General features: G+C 38.3%; 1 protein-coding gene across 6 annotated transcripts in view; it reads right to left on the bottom strand.

The window, feature by feature from the left end:
- ANKRD44 (ankyrin repeat domain 44) overlaps positions 1-20,252 on the bottom strand; it is a 142,505-nt gene that overhangs the window by 54,749 nt on the left and 67,504 nt on the right. For all 6 annotated transcript variants that reach the window (XM_088135680.1, XM_088135682.1, XM_088135681.1 and 3 more), the window contains exons 4-9: positions 14,574-14,644; positions 8,961-9,161; positions 8,593-8,680; positions 4,533-4,675; positions 2,598-2,810; positions 1,986-2,064 (exon numbers count right to left, since the gene is read on the bottom strand). In XM_088135680.1, the coding sequence (XP_087991806.1) occupies positions 1,986-2,064; positions 2,598-2,810; positions 4,533-4,675; positions 8,593-8,680; positions 8,961-9,161; positions 14,574-14,644 (795 nt within the window). The remainder of the gene's footprint in view (positions 1-1,985; positions 2,065-2,597; positions 2,811-4,532; positions 4,676-8,592; positions 8,681-8,960; positions 9,162-14,573; positions 14,645-20,252) is intronic.

Here is a 20,252-nt window from a genome sequence, read left to right as displayed (position 1 = left end):
GATATGGAATGAAATTTATTAATGGTATGATGGCAAATGGGGAGAATTCAGGGCAATACTATTTTTGGTAGCAAACCTGCCTATGCTACAATTTCTAGTTTCATTAAAAAATATTTTTCTACTATTCTCTTAAGTTTACCATCTATGCTTTCTATATCCACCACATTCATCTTGGCTACTTTGTCAGAGATGAACCAACATAATCGGCTTAATCATGAGAACTGCATATAACAGAGCAATCAAGAATTAGTACTTTTACACCTGATTTATGGGTATTCTAATTGTGCCCTGCTTATATCGTATTTGGAGATATTCCACAATTTTTTCCAAACTTGATGAACATTAAATGCTAAGAACAAGAAACGAAAATTGCTGTCAAGCCCTGAACTGGTACAGATGTTGAAAGCAAAACTCCCACTTCCATTCTACACAGAGAAGTAAAATAAATTACAAACACATACACACCTGCCCCCACAACCATGTCCTTGCTTCATGTGTGTGCACTAGTGCCCACTCATAACAAGGATGATGCTAAGAGGACAAAACAAACTCCACCTCTTTGTCCTTGTGTCATGCCTTTGCATGCAAATAGGTATGGGGTAGAGTTTGAATCATGAAGCCTATTTCATCACATTTCAATACAAACACACACACACATGCTTTTTCACACGCTCCTATGGTTGCATGCATTTGTTTGCTCATGTGCAAATACTGGAACACACATTTGCTCATGTGCAAATACTATGGAACCACTGCAAAGTATCAAGCTACCTATCCCTTTGAAAAACCGGAAGCCTAATCAACAGCTGGGAAGCCTGGTGAGAGAGGGCTTCCTGCAAATGAAGAAAGGGACTGTCCAAAAGCTCCACAGAGCCCCAGCATTAAGGAAAAGAAAGAAAAAGAAAGAAAGAAATCCATTCAGCTCTTGAACACTGCTCAGACAATGGGATTATAGAGATATGGAGCCATTTTGAAGTGTTGCAACGTCTATGAATTAGCCCTATTCTGATTGCATTAATACACAGTTATAAAGGAAAAAATTGGCAAGACGAAGGACAGCAGGAGCAGCATATCAATATAATTACAAAAGTGAAGAGGTCTTAAATAAAATCAATAAATACATAAAAGAGAAGGTTTTGGTTTGTTGGCAAATGTGCTAGCTCTCGCTAATCGGGCCCAGTGGCTCACAGCTATCTTGATTATATAATTAGCTTCTTCAGCTAGTGAGGGAGGTACTGGCAATTTTATAATTTGGAAGCCATATTAGTCTGTTTAACAGAGCAATCCTGTGCATATCTCCTTAGAAATAAGCTTACTGAGTTTCATGGGACTTATTGTCAAATAAATGCAGACAAAATAATATCCTTGACATTCCTGAGTTTTGTAATAGTACAGTTTTATTGTAGCCACTTTGAGTGTGGAATTTTAACAGAATTGTTTTAATTAACTTCTGCTTTTGCTTACAAATTTTATTTGAAAAACAGACTTATTTTCAAACTTGTGTTCTTTGTCACTGAGTGGCTATAATAGTACAAAAATATTTACATTAATATTGGTGGTTGGATTTTTTTTTTTTGGTACACTTTACATACTTTATAAACAATATTCTCTCCCCCCTTTAGCTGATAGGTCTTCCACAATTTCTAGGAGAGTTGCTAATTTTTGTTCAATTGCCATTGCTGTTGTTTACTATTTTACTCTATTGATGTCTTAATTAGGTATAGATTCTAGTTATACTTAAGTTCATTTTATTACTTATTATTTCTCTTCCTATTCATTTCTTTAACTATCGTCTCTGACTATAAATAAATAAATAAATAAATAAATAAATAAATAAATAAATCTATCTTTTCACTCTTGCTTGCTTTGGGTTGTATATCAGAAAGAAAGAAAATATGCAGTTGTTCATTTTCTAAAAGATATAAGACTTAACAAAATTCCTAAAGATGATTTAAAATAATACAATATTAAAAATACTAGCTTACCATTCTGAATAAGAGTTTGTGATCGCGTAAACCTCCCATGGACAGCTGTCATATGCAGTGGGCTTTTCCCATCTTTACTCTGTCAAAAGAAAAAACAAACGTAACATAGATCATGCCAATTGGTAGTGAAGTGCCTACTTCCTTTGTTTCTGATCCCACTTGTGATATATAGAATACCTATAATGGATAGGATGTGTCTACATGTTTAATGAAGGCAGAATCTTAAGAGGAGCTGAACAACCCGTGGCCTGATCTCAATTCTTCACCCCTAAACCACGTGAAGGACACTGCCTTATTTTTTCTTTCCCCATGTGAATTTCATGTAACAGTAAGCCATTCCAAAGGATTTTTGCAGAGAAAATAATGTGTCTGTATTGCACATGGTAAGTTAAAAATAGTATACATTTTTCTCCCTTCAATAGTCATGTCTCCCATGCTGTCCAGATCAGAAATGTACGGTGTATTTTAAGAGGAATACCCCAAAGCGCAGCATTTAAATGTGTAAGTGTAAGACATAACCTTCACTTACCTGATCTCTGTTCCATTTATCTGCAGTTTAAAGACATAAGAAGCGGAAATCAAAATGAAGTGATGTGAAACCTATAATTTTACCTGAATGTTTACATCTGCCCCATTATTCACAAGCAGTTCCAAACAAAGGGCCCCATGAGTAGAAGCAGCAGCAAAATGCAGGGGAGTGAATCCACTGTTATTAGGCTGATTGACATTAGCTCCATAGTCTATCAGCTCATTAGCCACAGAATCCTGTCCATTATAACAAGCAATATGAAGGGCAGTATTTCCATAGAGGTTCATTTCATCAATCTGCAATAGAAAAAGGCCACATGAAATTACTTACATTAACTCATTGGTTTTATCTAACCCATGCCTCGTTGCATGTTGACCTAGCTGGAGAATTGCAGGACAAGGCTTGTCATTGTAAGCAAGCGCTTTTCATTAACAAAATATAATCTATAAAATACTAACTATGCTCACCGTATGAGTTTGTGTGAAAGAGAAAGAGATTCCAGTAAGGATAAATAGGTTCGTAATATTTCACATGGAATGTAACTCATTTCTTCAAGAAAATGTATCACACAACAAAGGGCCAAAATATCACACAATTAAATAAAACAGCATATGAAAAAATAACGTCAGCTTAACTATTTCCCCCCTAGGGCTATAAAATCAATTTTGTAAAAAAAGGAAAAAATGTTGTACCCTCAACGAGCTCCTGAACTTGTTCTTATAATGCTGAGATCAAACTCTGAGGTTAAGAGCACTATCACCCAACAAGCAAAATAGCGGGGAGAGGTGGCTGTCCATTATAAGCAGGCTTGGAAGAAGCTGAGTGAGGCTATTTCAGTTTGGATTCAAGCAGGGGAGATAATAGGAAGGTGCAGAACCATGGATCCAGTTCCAAAAATAGGCTTTGTAGTGTGCAGGATACAAACGAGCATCTTTTTGTAACTCCTTAAAGCACAATCCTGGGAAAATACGCTGTCACTCAAAGAGAGACCAACACTACACTTAAACCTCTGCATTCTGCTCCAACTCTGAACTTTGTCCCAATACGGCTGGTCTCCACGTAGTCTTCTTTGCACCACCCTGGGATTTCTGCTCTGGCATTTACAGGACAACTCCAGGGCCTGACTACTTTTTGGACTACATTTTAGAATAATTTTTAAAAAATCATTAATTATTAGTTATTATTAATATTTAATAATATTAATTATTATTAGTTATATTGTGATTGTTTTCAGGTTTGTTGGTTTTATCCTTGATGGCTTCATTTAATGTTTTGTTGTTTGGTTATAAGCTGTTTTGGGCTCCTCCAAGAGGAAGAGTGGTAGAGAAATAGTCAATTAAAAATAATATATTTTTTCTTTTTTAAAAAGTCACAGGTTTGCATTTTTTTTTCAAGGAATTGCATCCTTCCCCCATTGTAGGTTTGCACAGAGATCTTACATGCTGGTCTTAAGTGGTTATCTTTACTTGGATTCATTCAAACTTGAACGTCCTGTATGTTAGTTGGTGGCAGAAAAAGCATAAAAAGAAAAGAAAATCCGAAATAGTATTGTTATCTAGGCTGAACAGCTATCAATGCTGAACAGATTATTCCTTCAGTGAATTAAGGGAGAGAATACAAAAATCTTGTCCAGTAATATGGGAACGACTATCCTCACTTTACAGAAGTGCATAAGCACTTTACTGCTGTGCATCATATGGTTTAGTGGCACCTCTGTATGACATCTGTATTTCTATTGTTATACCAAGTCTAAGGGACAAAGGAAGTTGGGGAATTACACCTCAAGCTGTCACTCTCAACAGCTATGGTGTATTAATATCATGGTTCAGAAGGATTAAAACAATTTATAATCCAAAAGACAGAATAAAAGTTCCTTTATCAACCTTGCCAAAGACAGCACACATTTTAAAAAGGCACTAAAAAGTTCATTTCATAGAAAAATTAAAGTTTCAATAGCCAGGAATGATAACAATTCAGTCTTCACTAGCTTGTTAAAAGTAGTATTAACAACTTCTTACCTCCACACCAAGATTGAGCAGGTGTTTCACTACACTGATCTGGCCACTGGATGCAGCAGCGTGAAGTGGAGTGTAACCCTTCTTATCTTTACATGTCACTTCAGCCCCATGACTGATCAGTAACGAAACAACTTCTAAATGGCCTAAGGAAGAAAAGGAAAATGTAGTATTTCTTGTCTGTCTCTGCAGTGCAATTTTCTTTCATATGTGCCTTCACTGTTGGCATGCCACTCTGGGTTCATAACTGAATCACTAACATTTTGCAAAAGATGCTCATTAGTGTGTGTGTATAAGACAACTGAAGGAAGGTTGATAGAGAGATCTAAGTTTCTATGGTGCATATGTTTATCCTGGATTATTGTTGCTTCTGGACAAAAAGGTTGACAGGACAATAAAACCAATGAAACCTGTCTATCAGAAGATGGAAATTCAATGTGCAATACACACACACTGATCAACAAACTTTCAAGTTATCTTCAACCCTTCGAAACAAGAAAAGGGAAAGCAACAATAGACAATTCCAAGATTCCAATTTTAGGAAATCAGGGGCTGAACAGATCTTCATATAAATTATTCCCTTAAAAAAAAAGAAAAGAAATGATATTAATTCCACTGAACTCTTCTTTGGGCTTACTTGCATTTTTAAGACAATTCAAAAGTAGTATTTTTTTCACTTAGATTAAGGAACATTCATAGCTGTTTTTTAAGGAACTGTATTTTTTTTCTTTAGGCTTCTTCTAATGTAATTACTCCAATTATGAGTCTTTCACTTTCACATGGAAAAAGAACCTAAGAAAAGGCTTTTTAAAAAATAAATGTTAGTTAAGCCACTTTTTTTCTGCTATTAAACAGTTGAATTATTGTGCTATGAATTACTGCGTTCATAATCATCAAGTCACTATCATATTGCCTGGCAGTGAAAGAAAAGATTGCAAGAAAGATCATCAATATGTGGCAATTGTTCTATTAAATTTCACAGTACAGGAGACAAATGTTGGTTTCTTTTCTTTTGCTTATTAACTGTTGTAGTTAATTGTATTTTATGCTTACAGTTAACTGCTAATTCCATTTTCAAATATTCTATAAACAGCAGCATTTAAAAATGGGGCTGATTGAGAGTTTGGGGTTTTTGGACTTCCGGGGAAGAAATGGTGAACTGAAGATAGCTTCACTAAAACTAGAGCTGATGACCGCGGCAAAATGAAGAGCTATTGAGAGGAGAGGACTTGAGATAAGGAGAGGATTTGAGATTGCCCACAAGTGCTCCATGATGTTGCTCCTTATGAGGAGACCGCAAGACAGTGGTCTCTGGCAGGTTTAGAGCTCTGGGGGACAAGGGAATAGCCATCTTGCTCAAAACACAGTTGGCACCTTTAAAAGGACATTGGGTTCACATACTTCCTTTTCTAATCACTTTTGGAAATTGCTTGTTAACTGCTTTTCAACTGTTAGGAACCTTTGGATCAATAAGTCTCAAAACACCAGGTGAGTTTCCTTCAATCCTTAGTGAAAGAAGTTTTAAATACAAGTTTAAGAATTATTTTTTTAAAATAAACAGCAAAAAGGTGATCAGAACTTTGATTTTGGAAAGTCACAAACAGACTAAGGGTCCATATGGATTTGAAATAAGATTTTGAAATTAGTTATAAGACTCCTTCCCATGGGAAAATGCTTTTGTTTTGAATTCTTTTAAAAAAACATGATGAGATGGGACTTTGAAGCCTGGACCCTAGTGGGAACTAGAAGGAACTAAAGATTACAATTTAAGAAGAAGAACACAAATTCGACTTACAAATACAGAATGAAACAAAATATTTTAACATTTGACATAATGAAGGATATTTCTGAACAATGGACCCAGAAGTTAATTATAAGAGTGTCTGCCTCTATAGACAGACTATATTTAAAAGATGTTTATGGAAGAGGAACATGTTTTACCTGACAAGATTGAGACTGATCTGAAAATGGATTTAAAAGTGACAGGCTACAAGAATGATATGGAAAAATGCTACACTGGACATACAAAAGAAACCAGCTGATCTTAATAATTAAAGGGGATATACAAATATATGTACTATACAGTGGTACCTCGAGTTACGAATTTAATCAGTTCCGTGACTCTGGTTGCAACTCGAATTGGTTGCAACACGAGGCAAATTTTCTCATAAGGTTCAATGTAATTACCGTTAATCTGTTCTGGCGTGGAGGACAGGGAGGCGGCTATTGCTTGGAGGGAGAGTCAGGGGTGGAAAAATGGCCGCGGACCACGTGTCAGGGGCGGAAAAATGGCCGCGGACCACGTGTCAGGGGCGGAAAATGGCCGCGGACCACGCGTCAGGGGCGGAAAAATGGCCGCGGACCATGTGTCATGGGAGGGAAAATGGCCGCGGATCTGGTTCGTAACTCGAGGTGGTTCGCAACACGAGGTAAATTTTTGGGGTCGGAGCTGGTTGTAACACGAAAAATTCGTAAGCAGAGGCGTTCGTAACTCGAGGTACCACTGTATTCTTATTTTTTCTTTATTTCAATTTTTCTATTTTTTCTTTTCTGCACCTTCTATTTCCTCTATTTCCTCTTTTTATTCTTTTATTTTTTTTGTTTGTATTAGTTTTTATTGTTGCAATTGTAATTTTCAATAAAAAATTACTATAAAAAAAGAGAGTCCAGAAGTGTGAGTTATTGTGATGGAATGGACTTATGAAGGCCATGCTCAGGGAGATAAGCGTGTTCTTAGCCCCCAACAGGAGCGTGGGAAGTTCAAGAAGATGAGGCTGGCACCTCCCTAAGGAATTCATGGTGTTGTGGCTGGCTGGCTTGGGAACTAGGGTTCAGCTTGGTGAGATTCTGTATTGAGGTGGAAGCTAATAAACGCAACAGAACTGTATTTGCATTGTCTCTTGGAATTCTTTGGGCTGAACCTGACATCAATCTCACCAGACTCAACCCATGTTGAGGGCCAACCCAAACTGGCCCTAACCATTTTCAGACAGATTTTGCCCACAAAACTTCACAAAGAAAAAGTGTCAATTAACAGAACAGCAAAAGTGCAGTACAATATAGTTGTTAAATCTAAAAGTTGAGTTCCATATATTAATGCCCTTGATTTTTCCATATGCTTTGCACATTGTTGCCTTTCAGCCAACGTGTACAGAGCTCTTTTGTAAGTTACCAAAGGGTAAGAGTCTTCCAGTAATACACATGGTTTCTTGATCAGAAGAGATAACTGAAAGCAATATTTCTAAAGAATTGCTTCCTTGGCCTATCTTGTAAGATGAAGTTCTGCACGTAATAAATTATATGCTCTCTCTGATATAAATTATAGATATGGTTCAGTTCAAAGATAGGATCCCATTTCTACTTGCCATTCAACATACTAAAAAAAAAATCATGATTTTTCACAAAGTTAAGATCTTTGACGGTTCTTCTTAAAAAATTCAAATTGTTGATAACATATGTCAACTTCAGCTTGACCCACATAAAATGTTCCTTTTAATTCTTTTTTGCTTTAAGGGTATCAAAATCTTTTGGACAAATTATATATCTGTATCAGATTATAAAAAACACTATCTTGATTTTCCTTTCTCCTTGAAAGTTATCAGTCAGTCAGTCACACACACACACAGATTTATTTATTTATTTATTTATTTATTTATTTATTTATTTATTTATTTCCAATGGCTCTAATGCATATTTCATTTATCACTGCATGATCTCTGACCAATACAACAGTTAAAAAAACCATTTTAGTTTGAAATATTTGAAATACATTTAAATGAGTGGTGGCCAAATATTATTTTTAATTTAGAGACATTTAATTTTTTTCTCCTTATAATATGATACAAACGCTGTAAAGGAATGTATTTAACCCTAAGACAAAGATATCAACAGAAAGAAATTAGTGAACATCAGCATTAGAAGAACATATCAAACAATAGAAGAAATCAAAAGCACTACAAGAAATATTAAAGGAAAGATCTTGAGTATTATGATGAAGATGATGACTATTACTACTTATTGCCAATCATGTTACAGATATTAAGTAAAAAATAAACTCTCTTACCCTTGTATGCTGCCCAGTGTAAAGCTCTTCGGTCCTTTTTGTCAAAGGCATTAATGTTTGCCCCTTTAGCCAAAAGCAAATTCACCATCTAAAACAAGCAAATAACCCCCAAATGCATGTCAGTCAATAGTTATAGACCATGCGATAACTGACTTAATGTAGATTCATACTTCACAGATGTATTTACTTTTATTTATTAAATCATTTCAAAATTTCAAAATTCATTTACTCAATTCATTAGATGTGGATCAGAAGAACAATTCTGGTTCTGGTGTTCAGCTCACATCACGTGTAGCATAAAGGGAAATGATTTTGCCATTGACAAGACAGGTTTCAAGGTAGAAGAACAATGCTATTAAACCACTCACTTCAACATGGCCATTCAGAGCTGCGTGGTGTAATGCTGTCCGACCTCCTCTGTCGGAGACGTTGACACTACTCAGAAGTGGAATGATCACTTCAGCACACTTCACAGCTTTATTTGCAGCTGCGACATGTAGGGGTGTCTGCCAGTTCTTGTCTCGGGCATTGACGTCAGCTGAATGCTTAATCAATACTTGTACGGCTTCCTAGAAGACCACACAATTAAATCACAAGTAAAGCATTTATTAGGAACTATAGATTACATTTACAAATCTTATGCTGAACAATAGCTTGGATATATCACTTCTCTCCTGTAAAGTAAAATGGAATCCATTGCTTTTATGCATATTAAGGTGCTATAGAAATATTCCTTTAGCCTGGCTGAAGTGTTTAAATTCAACAGTGCTCCATAAGGAGGAAAATGCTACTGTTGACACCCTACTTTGAGATAAATTCATATTCCTGTATGATTTATAGGACCCTTCTCCAACCTGATATATAGAGTTGCAAACTCCATCATTCCCAGCCTGAATAGTCAACCATGTTTATTCAAAATTAAATCCAACCTAGTGAAGCCTCCTTACCAGAAGGCTTAGATTTGGACTGTTAGGGTAACTGAAGACACCTTCAAATGTGAACTCTGCACCAGTCTGAAGACTTTTGTAATTCCACAACATTGGCAAGAGTTGAAAGCTGAGCTGATGTCTATCTGGCTGGGCTGCAGAGTATATGAAATCACACTTAAAATGGTTTCTCTTTTGTTGGGCTGAGAGCTCTGGAAGACTTGTCAATTTTTCACTGACAGGAATTCTCATGTCACCCTGCCTCCAAATTCCTTAGCTCAATCTAGCATCTCCCTCCTCCCCACAGAGAATCAGCTGTCAATGCTTCGGATCGATGCACTATTATCCCCTTTTTTAAAAGCACCAAAGGGCAAAGTCTTAGTGGCTTTACAGCTCCCCCACTTAGCCAGCTAACTTTCTAATTTTTTCAGAAATCACCAGCCAAATACATACAACAGACAAAGAAAAATGTGAAGGGGAGATGAGGCACTGGCCGAATACGGTTTTTGGCGCTCGCTGGTTGATCAGCTGAAGGGAACGCTGATTGGCTTAAGGTTTTGCAACATTTTGAGAGGCAGCAGCAGTGAGGATAGTTGTGGGTCACTTCAAACCTCTTTAAGGGATTGAGGGGTGGAAACAGCAATGTGGAAGTGCATTTTGACTTGCTTAGTCTAGATTATATATTAGTTAACTTTTTCATAGTGGCTGCATTCTGAAGAATTCTGGCCTCGTGTGAATGAGTTCAATCCCTCCAACTTTGCTCCTCCTGCCACAGGGAACGATTAAACAAACCACAGCACAATTCCTTCCATTAGTTTATTTTAATGTGATGTGCAGCTGGGGAATTCTGGCTTTTTCCCATTCTAACAAGCCAGATTTGAAAGCCAGGAACTAAGTATGCAAACCTGCCTCCCACAGGTGGCTATCAAAGAAATGGAACAGGGCTGGAAAGAACTCGTATCTTCCTAAACGTTATTAGGGAAAGGAGGAGGAGGAGAGGAACTGCTGTTTTCTTCTGTAAACGGGAATCTGCAGTTTTCAGCTTGAGATGGCGTCAGTTTTACCCGGGATAATAATCTGTAATCAGTGGTACAGACTTTATTCAGATGGACATTATTTGGCTATACGGTTATGTGGTTTCCCCACTGACTGAGACTGCTGTGTAGAGGCTTTTGACTTGCAGACATCTGCCCACAATGCGTGGATGACAATGGGCACCGGTGGAAAACCGTGTGGCTTCCAGAACTAGACCAGTAGTGCCGCTCCACTGCTCTTTTAATTGCCCCTTCAGGCGAATGATATGCTTAAAACAGAATGATGATTAATCTACATATATGTGTGAACTGACAGAAATATAATTGAGCTGCAAAAACAAAAAAAGTGTGTGAATACTTTTAAAGGTTCAGCTATATATGAAGCAGATTACAAATCATCTAAATATGTGCAATAGAAATCAACAGGTCCGGCAGGTAGAACAACTCCAACACCTTCTGTGTCAAGCTCATAGCATATAGCTCAATCACTTTTCTTTTGAGATTGATGTTTAAACTAAGCCCTTCATATGACCAGGGAGGGGAAATCCCTACCCACCTTCATTTCTTTCCAAGCATTTGTAGTTTATTAGAGATCTCTTTTAGTGGACTTTTACCAGAAGCTAGCAGCCAAAGAATACTCAAGTTCAGAAACAAGCTCTTCATGCCCATAGGCTTGGCAAGGATCCAGATTGTTGCAAAAGCAATTCCATCAATCTTTGGAGAAAAGCCAAGCTGGCAACTTTTTAAAAAGAAGGCTTTCTCAGCAACCAATTCATTGGCACGTATTGTGTGGACCCAATGTTTGGAAGATGAAAACACTCACCAAAATGGCAGCTTAAGATGGGAGCACAGTATAAATTAAAATTTAGTCATGCCTGGTTATTTCTCTCACTTATTAAGTCAGTGAGAAGAGGGAGGGGACAGGAAATACTGTATTAAATATAAAAGATATTATACTGAGCTATTAAAAAAAAACTTCAGAGGTGAACAGGATAGGGCAGAACTGACTTGCAGAGAGTAGACATAAGGAACTTGTCAAGCAGGTTTTGCTGGATTGTGCATTATTTTCAACATTTTGATAAGAGATGATGGGGGGGGAGGGGAGAACATGTGCAACCAAAGCTCCATCATACTCCTTTCTGACATACTGCTATCTGCCTCTTGTATAACCCTACCCAGGGTTGCATGCTAAGCAAGCAGATCTCTTGGGAAAGTTCCATTAAATGTAAAGTTATGCCATGTTTTATTAGCCCGTCACATACTTTTCTTGCTACACTAAAAATCAAGTGCAACATTCAGGAATACTTTCTGCAAGGATGTTGGAAGGCAGCAAGTGACTATTCCTGAGTCATTTAACAATGAAATTGCTTTTAGCAAAAACGATATTCTTTCTTCACAGAGTATCTGACTGTGGAAGCCTGCTAGCTAATGTGAAGAATATTATATCTGATTAATTCTATTTGTAGTTGAAAATCAGCAGGGACCTGTATGTTGATTGGCATGTTAAAATAAGTTTTTGCTCTAAGTCCAAGATTCACAACATAATCAATTAAGAAAGGCAGAGATATCATCTCTTCTGCTTCTGAAACAGCTGGAATGTGGACATTCTGCTGCCATCCTTCTGGCTACCCTGTTCAGAGGAATTAATGGCTCCTTACAGGGTAGGTTTCTCTTTTGTACGAGACCACCTTTCTGAGGCCTTAATCACAGGACTCAACAAGGTGATGGTGGTAGCAGCTGGCTCATTCCAGAGACCCTAGGACCAACAGGGAGAGATGGCAGGCAGTTGCAGTTGGCTAATCTGTGAAAGAAGAGGGGGAAAAGAATGGGGGGAAAGAAGTCTACTGCACTGCCATGGCAACAGGACTGTTGCAGAGCTTCCTGGGATCTGAAGGAGGATGCTCACCAATGGGACCGCAATGGGTGCTTCAGAGGTTTGAAACCAGTAGGAGAGACTTCAGTATAGTTTACTGGTTCTATTCTATATCTGAGGCCAACAAGAGAGCACAGACAACTAACCAGGCAGAGACTGACTCCTAGTGACTCTAAGTTCAACATTTTATTTCCTGTATATTTCCTCAACCTCTTTCTATTTCTCCATCTGAAAGTGGTAGTTACAAAAGCGGTTTTTCCTGGATTGTTCAGAAAAGAGAATCCAAGCAACATTACTGAAGTTTCAGCATTCTCTATAAATCAGGAATCTGATAGCACTTTTCTGATTAACAAGTTTTATTAAAATATATATACTGTATATAAGCTTTTGTGAGCTGTAGCTCACTCCATCAGATGTCTTTTTGATCTGATAAAGTGAGCTAACCACACACGGAAGCTGAGGCCTTTTAATAAAACTTGATAGTTGGAAAAGATGCTACCAAACTCCTCCTGATTTTTAGCTACTATAGACTAAAACAACTACAAAGCATTCTCTACAGTTTCTCCTACTTTTCCAAATATATGGTTTGGAGCCATTTCCCTTTCTTGCAACACAACTTGTGCACTTGTAAAACACGCCTAATACAAGGAAATAAATTGGTCTGCAAGCAAGGCTGGCTCACGATATTTTGCTTCATGTTTTCTTTCCTTGCACCAAAATAGAGATCATAAATTGTGGCTCACTTCCTTATTTCACCCGATGTAGGGAATCTTATTTTAACACTGTTAACAAGACAGCACTGCTCAGCAACCCTGACAACATCAAGCTAGTTTAGAAAGTACAAGACAGGTTGTGCAACTTTCAAAGAAATAAGGAATTGGGGGTGTTACTAAGGGGAATATCTCTCAGTTCCTGCCACCTAAGGCAATGTAGGCAACTGCACTGTCTAATATATGGCTGGGTTTAACTGATTCAGTTAATGTGTTTTGTAATTACACTGCCAAACAGTTCTCTTAGACTTGCTACTTTTAAGTGGTATTTATTTGCAGCTTATCCACTAGCCTTTGCCGCTGTGACCAAAGAAAGTAAAGGGAGGGTAATGGAACTTCTCTCCAGTTGTTTTGGCAAAATGAATGCTGGGATCCAATACAATTACTGGATTCATAATTATGCAACAAAGAAAACTTCAGCTTCTGTTTCTTCAAGACATTTATGCTCTTACTCCAAGCCTCTGGAAATGTTAAAACTTTCAAATACATATCCATCAGTTTCCTTGCTAGCAATAATGAAAATTGGTGAATATTTATTACTAAGGCCAAGATTAATAGGACTAAAGAAATTCTGGATCAGCATGTGATATTAACTGTTAATTCTATTTCTCTTCCCAAGCAAGTGTTTGCATTTCCTGTATTTATGCTTCCTATTAGGAACTCTATAGAGCCATATTTGACTTGGTACAAATCCATTAAATAAATCAGGTACGTGCATCTGAACCACACAAGCTATGCATCCTAAAGATTTTTTAGGTTAAACTCATCATTTATTCCTTTATGTCATAGATAAAGATGATCCGCAGGTCAAAGAATACAATGCAATGAATACCAGAGCCACAAGGAATCCTGGGGGACGGTTACCATATTTCCAATTAGGCACAAAATGGTTAATGTAAGGAAGCTTGTATACTTTCTGTTGCAATCTAACTTATGTACAGACCCGTGCCCTTTCGAAGTCTACAGCAGACAGCAAGACAGAATGTTTATAGGGCCTTACAGATACAGGTGAGCTGTATCTTCCTGGCCTACAGGAATCAGTTGACCACATAGGATGCAGCAGACACAATAATGACTGTCATACCACATGACCTCCCATGCAGCATATACCCTCTTCCTCCTTTCCTTCCTCCTGCCCCCCAACCCAATCAGTCTGCTTCACAGCCTGGATTCCCTGAGTCCAGTTGACTACTAAATAAATACATTAAAAACACATGGTGGCCCATTATTCAAGGAACTGAACTTGGAATTACATAATTATTTTGAATTGTTCTTTTATGGATGTGTGTATAAGGGATGAAATAACAGCAGTGCGCCCTTTTTTTAAAGTTGAAACTTGTGAAGCGCATATTGCTGAAGCATTGGCTATATTACTCACTTCGCTCCTTGAAGCAACAGCTCGGTGGAGAGGAGTCAGCCACATGTTGTCCTTGGCATTGACCCGGGCTCCTGCAAATCAAATGGACATCTCTTAAATACCTCCTCACCCAAAACTGATGTTTGGCAAACACGGGTAAACATAGCAGCATGCGATATGGAATGCACTCCAGGCCATGCTGCCTGATTTTTGGCGTTTGTTTCAAGGTGGCTGATAACAAAGACAAAGCAACCTGGTTGACTCCCAAAATAATCCTGGAAAGTTGAGCAGGAAAGAGAGGCAAACAGGACTGACTTTCTGAAATTAATACCGCCTACATGGAAAGAAAACTTGCAGCAGGAAAGACCTAATCAGGCCAGGGATGGGAATATACAAAGACTAACCACTATTGATAATGATCAAGGGCATCCAAAATGCAATCAGAGCTATTTAAACCCACAAAAAACATGGGAGGCAGATAAGTGCAGGTAAGCAACAACTGTTTGTTTGGAACGCAGTCATGGACCAGGCAGTTCTATCACCTGCACTGTTGATGCTGGTGTTGCTCATGCACATTCTATTCGGTGGCTATCCATATTTACACGGAAATTAACCCTTTATACCCTGGCCAGTTGCCCTCCAAATCCATACCTGGAGCAAATGAAAAAGTGGAAAAACAGGGGAAGGTCCAGTATTTATAGCTTCACTGAGACAGGCTTCATTGTCTAAGAGCTAAAATAAGCTGGATCTATCCGTATTCTTTTTTTGTTTAGTCGTTAAGTCGTGTCCGACTCTTCGTGACCCCATGAACCATATTGCGCCAGGCCTTCCTGTCCTTCACTGATCCGTATTCTACTACTTTTTAAACAAAAGACAGCCCTCATCAATACTACTTGTTTCCCCTATTCCACAAAAATTCTGTCCATTCTGTGAATAGGCTCTGTTTTTCCAGTGTTGTGTTTTCTTTCTCCAGTCTCCTATTGTTATTCAATAAGATTTAAACAGAAGATGGAAGAAATCTTTTTGTCATCAACAGGCCCAATATTGTTATATGTAGTTTGGATAGAATACCTTTTTTTGAAAAAGAAGGGAATGTAAGGAATCCATTTTTCTAAATTAAGTATGGTTCACATTTTTACTGATTGCTTGACTGGGATTTCTGAAAAAATGAGGCGTAAATTTTCCTGGGTGGCTGCTGAGCGACAAAGCTGGCAGAAATGAAACACATTTCTAACCGCACTAGAGAAGCAGGTGACTGTGTTAATTAGATCTGGTTTCCACATCCTCTGTCTTTGCAAATTTGCAAGGTGCTGTTTACCTAACATTGAGAAGTTATCTGCACATCTAATTTAATCAACATGTATTTTAAAAGCAACTATTCAGAATGTCTGAATAAGAAACTGAATTGTTTGTTGGAAATGTAACCTATGTGAAGGTACATTCTATCACTTATGGTGGACTTGTGAAAAGCCTAAGAAATATTGGAATATGATACGTATTTTATTTCAAACAATTTTGAAAATAGACTTGCAATTGAAACCAGAGGCTTTTCTTTTAGGTATGATGGATAAACAAATGGAAAGACAACAGAGAAATTTATTTCTTTACATGATAACTGCAGCAAGACTCTTATACGTGCAAAAATGGAAGGATTTACAAATACCTACTGTTGAAAAATGGATATTGAAATTAATGGAATTGGTGGAGCTGGTGAAACTCACCACCCTCCTCAAAGGCAGGGCACTAACTTTGCCTCTAATTGGAAACCACTCTTAGACTTTTTGCTTGATACTCAAAAAAGTCCAACTTTGATTTTGGGATTTGCTGATTGATGTTATAGAAATATCTTGTACAAATGATATGCATTACCCAAATAGATTGATTTTAGGAATCTTCTTGAATATTAGATTAAAAACTATTTTTACTATGTAAACTTTTAGATATTAGAGTAAGAGACGGATATGTTCTGTATCTATACCTGTACCAAGGAAAGTCGGAAGCTACTCTTTCTTTCTTATGCCCCCTTCCTTCCCCCCGCTTTTTTCCCCTTCCTTTTTCTTGATTTTTCTGTATTTTAACTTTTTTTTGAAAACATAATAAAATTTACAGAATGTCTGATTAAGAATGCAACCTTTCCCATCATTGCAAAAGAGCCGTTCCAATTAGTTACTTTTTATTTTAAAGTCATGTGACCCTGATATTACAACTTGCTGGCTCAGAGATCATGGCTTTGTTACATGAAATGACCACTATTAGGCAACCTTCCAATATTTTAGACTACAATTCCCCATAAGCCCCGATCAGGAACTCTCAGGGATCTGTCACGTGTACTTGCCCTTTATAAACATCTGAAGGGCAAAAAGTTGCCGACTGCTTCCCAAGATAAGCTTCTGCATCAGACACCCAGAGATAAGACAATGTTAGTCAACAGAAGAGCATGAATCCATAAACTAAATTCTCCTTCCTTGTCATCTAACAGATATTCTGTATCTGACAGCACAGCATTGAGTTGGGGAGTAGGAACTACACTAATCAGAGCACTTGTAACTCTCGGGGACCTCAGGGTAGAACTGTCACTGTGCAGCTCACCCATTAACAAATCTAACCCTAACCAGCATTGAGCATCCTGCAGATGTGCTCAGACATTCATTTTAGCAGCTTCAAAGAGCCAAGCTTCTCTTTGAAGTTTGCCGTGCTGCTGAACACAGTCTTTGGCCCTCAGCTAGCAAGAATCAGGCAGCCTAATCTGCTCTGGATTGTGTAGCTAATAATCATATCGTAACGTGGTTCTTTATTAAATTTAAAGCTATGTTGGGAGGGGGATTTCATCAGGAGCACAGCGCACATGGAGGGGAGATTTATACTCCTATGAGACTGTGGCACTTGATGGTATAAAAATTTAATCAGATACATAAATAAATTAGCATTAGGGGGAAAAAAGTCTGCTTTGTGCCAAAACTAATGTTATGTAAGCAAGAGCTATTTTTGTCAGGATTGCAGAAAGGAGAGAAGGGTAGCCCTTTCCTTTTTGCAGCAGGCTCCTGATGAATGCCTGTCTCTGCCCAACCAGTTTTCAATTTAAAACATGCCAGAAATGGCTGCTAGCCATACAAAGCAAGCAACTTTTTTGGGGGGGGGGGGGCGGGCTTTTGATTCTATACAATTCAGGTATCAAACCACAACCCCTGATGTGAAAACATGGGCTCTGTGATTCAGTTATATATAGATTTGGGCAGGAATTTCAAAATCCTTTTATCCCCCGGCTCACAGTTTCAGTCTGACAGCTTCAACCTACATAAACAGTCACTCTGGCTACAATTTCACTGTGCTGTTTTGAGACATCTGGCTGCTGGTCTTCTGCATTAACTCTGAATAATTTCTGTTTTAATGGTAACCCAGAGGGCCATTGCTGATATGTCTCAATGCAAAGGACATATGCTTTATTCATTACATGCTATGTTTATTTGTACTGCTAGTCCACCGGTTCATGTGCCACAAGACTAACCATGAACATATTTCACTGAATGTCTCTCCTGAGCCTTGTAGGAAATTCAATGGGCCAATTCTTTTCGCAGGGTCTCGCCTCCCCAGCAAGACTGCTATTGGTTATAAATCCTTCTTGCATTACTTCAAATATAAAAAATGAACACAAAAGATTTAAGGAGTTTTGTTGTCTGCTGTTTATACTGATCAATATTCAACCAGTCCATCCTTGAAGCATCATCCAAAATTTAGATCTTTTTTTTTTTTAAGGAACAAAAATGCATTAGTTTGATAGAAAGGAGCTTGCTTCCCATCCATCAGGTCACTACAGCAAAGTAATTTATGAGTCATAACCTTGCATTACTCTAAGGGGGTACAAGCAATGATGTGCTAGATGAATAATGACACTTCAGAGCTTTGCAAGAAGAAAGCAGCCAGAAAACACACACAAACACAAAAATGTAGCATTGACCAAACCTCAAAAACATGTTTGTGTTGTATTGCCAGCTCAAAAAGGAAGGGTGTATTTATTGATTGATGTACGTACTTATTAATTAATTTGTTAGTTTATTTACTTCATTTGTATGCCACCCATTCCCAAAGGCCTTGAGGATAATTTAAACTGTTACTCTTGAAGAAAGGGTACCTCTAAAATAGGTTTTTGAATACAGGATCCCCAGTGCTTTCACCAATATCTCCGCCAATACTGAAACACAAAATAAAGCTTTGCATGCAGAAAATACATTTCAAGGATTCCCATGTTCATTATCTCCATAATCCTTACTTGCCACCTTGGGGGAAGGCGAGTTTGATCAATTCAGTAATGAAGAGTCAGGGAGGAAAGCTGAGGCTAAGAGAAGAACCTGGAATTTGGTTCCTTCTAATACTGTAGTTATGAAGCACTAAGTTAGAAGCAATTTCCTGCAGAAATCCTTCCTCCGTACTGTACTCTCCTTCTTTTCTAGCTGGGAGGATTTCTGGGGGAAAAGGGGGAAGTGTAGGAGGGGAAATGTGCAAAGCTGCCTTATGCTGGGTTCAAACTATTGCTCCATCTAGTGGTGCCTTTTCTGCTTTGGAGGTGGTAGCTCTACACTTGGCACAGAAGCAGAAAATCTGCAGGACCACCTATCTCCAATTGTTTTTGCGTATCCCACCAGAACTGACCAAGTGGGCATGCTCCAGGCCCCTTCTATGAAACACTGTGATCTGATGGGACCCAGGAAACGTGCCTTCTCTGTCATGGCATCTGTCCTATGGAACATCATTACTCCCAAGATCTGGATGGCCCTGACCCTGTTGGCCTTCTGTAAGGCCTTAAAGACCTGGCTGTTCCACCAAGCCTTGAACTAAGGTGTTTGTAAGTAAGCCTAATTTGTATGATTTCTTTGTTGGGAAGTTCTTGAGTTAGATCTCAAAGACTCAATATCTTTGTACTGGATTGATTACTGTTATTTTATTTATTTTTATTAGTGCTAGTGTTTTAAACTGTTATAAGCCACCCAGAGTCATATGGATGGATGGATGGACGGACAGACGGACAGACAGACAGACAGACACTCTGTGTGTATGTGTGTGTATGTGTGTGTGTGTCTTTTATATAAATCAATGCACAGCCTGGGATATTTCTGATCTACCACTGACAGCCCTTTGAGGTAGTCCAGATGGGAAACCAGAACCATAAGTACTATACTACCTTTATTGTAAGGTTACAGTAACAGAATCTTGCAAGACTGAAAGCACTTCCACCCTTCCCTGCCTTTACTTTCCAGAGAACTAGGGAGGGTCCCTTCTGAGACACTTTCTTCACCCCCATTCCTTCTGTGAGCTGAGCTATCTCTTGTCAGACCATTGTCCAGGCTGGGTCTCTTCCTCCTGTCTCCCAAGGTTATTCTCACAACCCATTTCATCCACTCCCAAACACCTTTTTAATAGTTGATACTAAGGAATGAACATGGGACTAGTGGACTATGGTCTCCCCTCAAAGTAATTTGAATAACTAGGCAATGGGGGGGGGGGATCCAGTCATGGGAAAATGTTCGACTCCATCTCATTTGATGCTTCACTAATCAGACTCATTCCACCCGAGCTTTGCAGTTGTCTGACAGCAATCCCCAGTTTAAGAAACAGTCTAGATCAGTGTTTCTCAACCTTGGCAGCTTGAAGTCCACACCTCTTCAAGTTGCCAAGGCTGAGAAACACTGATCTAAACTGTGTGAT

The sequence above is a fragment of the Python bivittatus genome, unplaced genomic scaffold (genome assembly GCF_059951505.1).
Source record: "Python bivittatus isolate LINGU-HERP-01145 unplaced genomic scaffold, Pbiv_v1 ctg000200_np1212, whole genome shotgun sequence".
In the NCBI taxonomy this organism is placed as follows: Eukaryota; Metazoa; Chordata; class Lepidosauria; order Squamata; family Pythonidae; genus Python; species Python bivittatus.
This window is presented reverse-complemented; position numbering and strand designations above follow the sequence as displayed.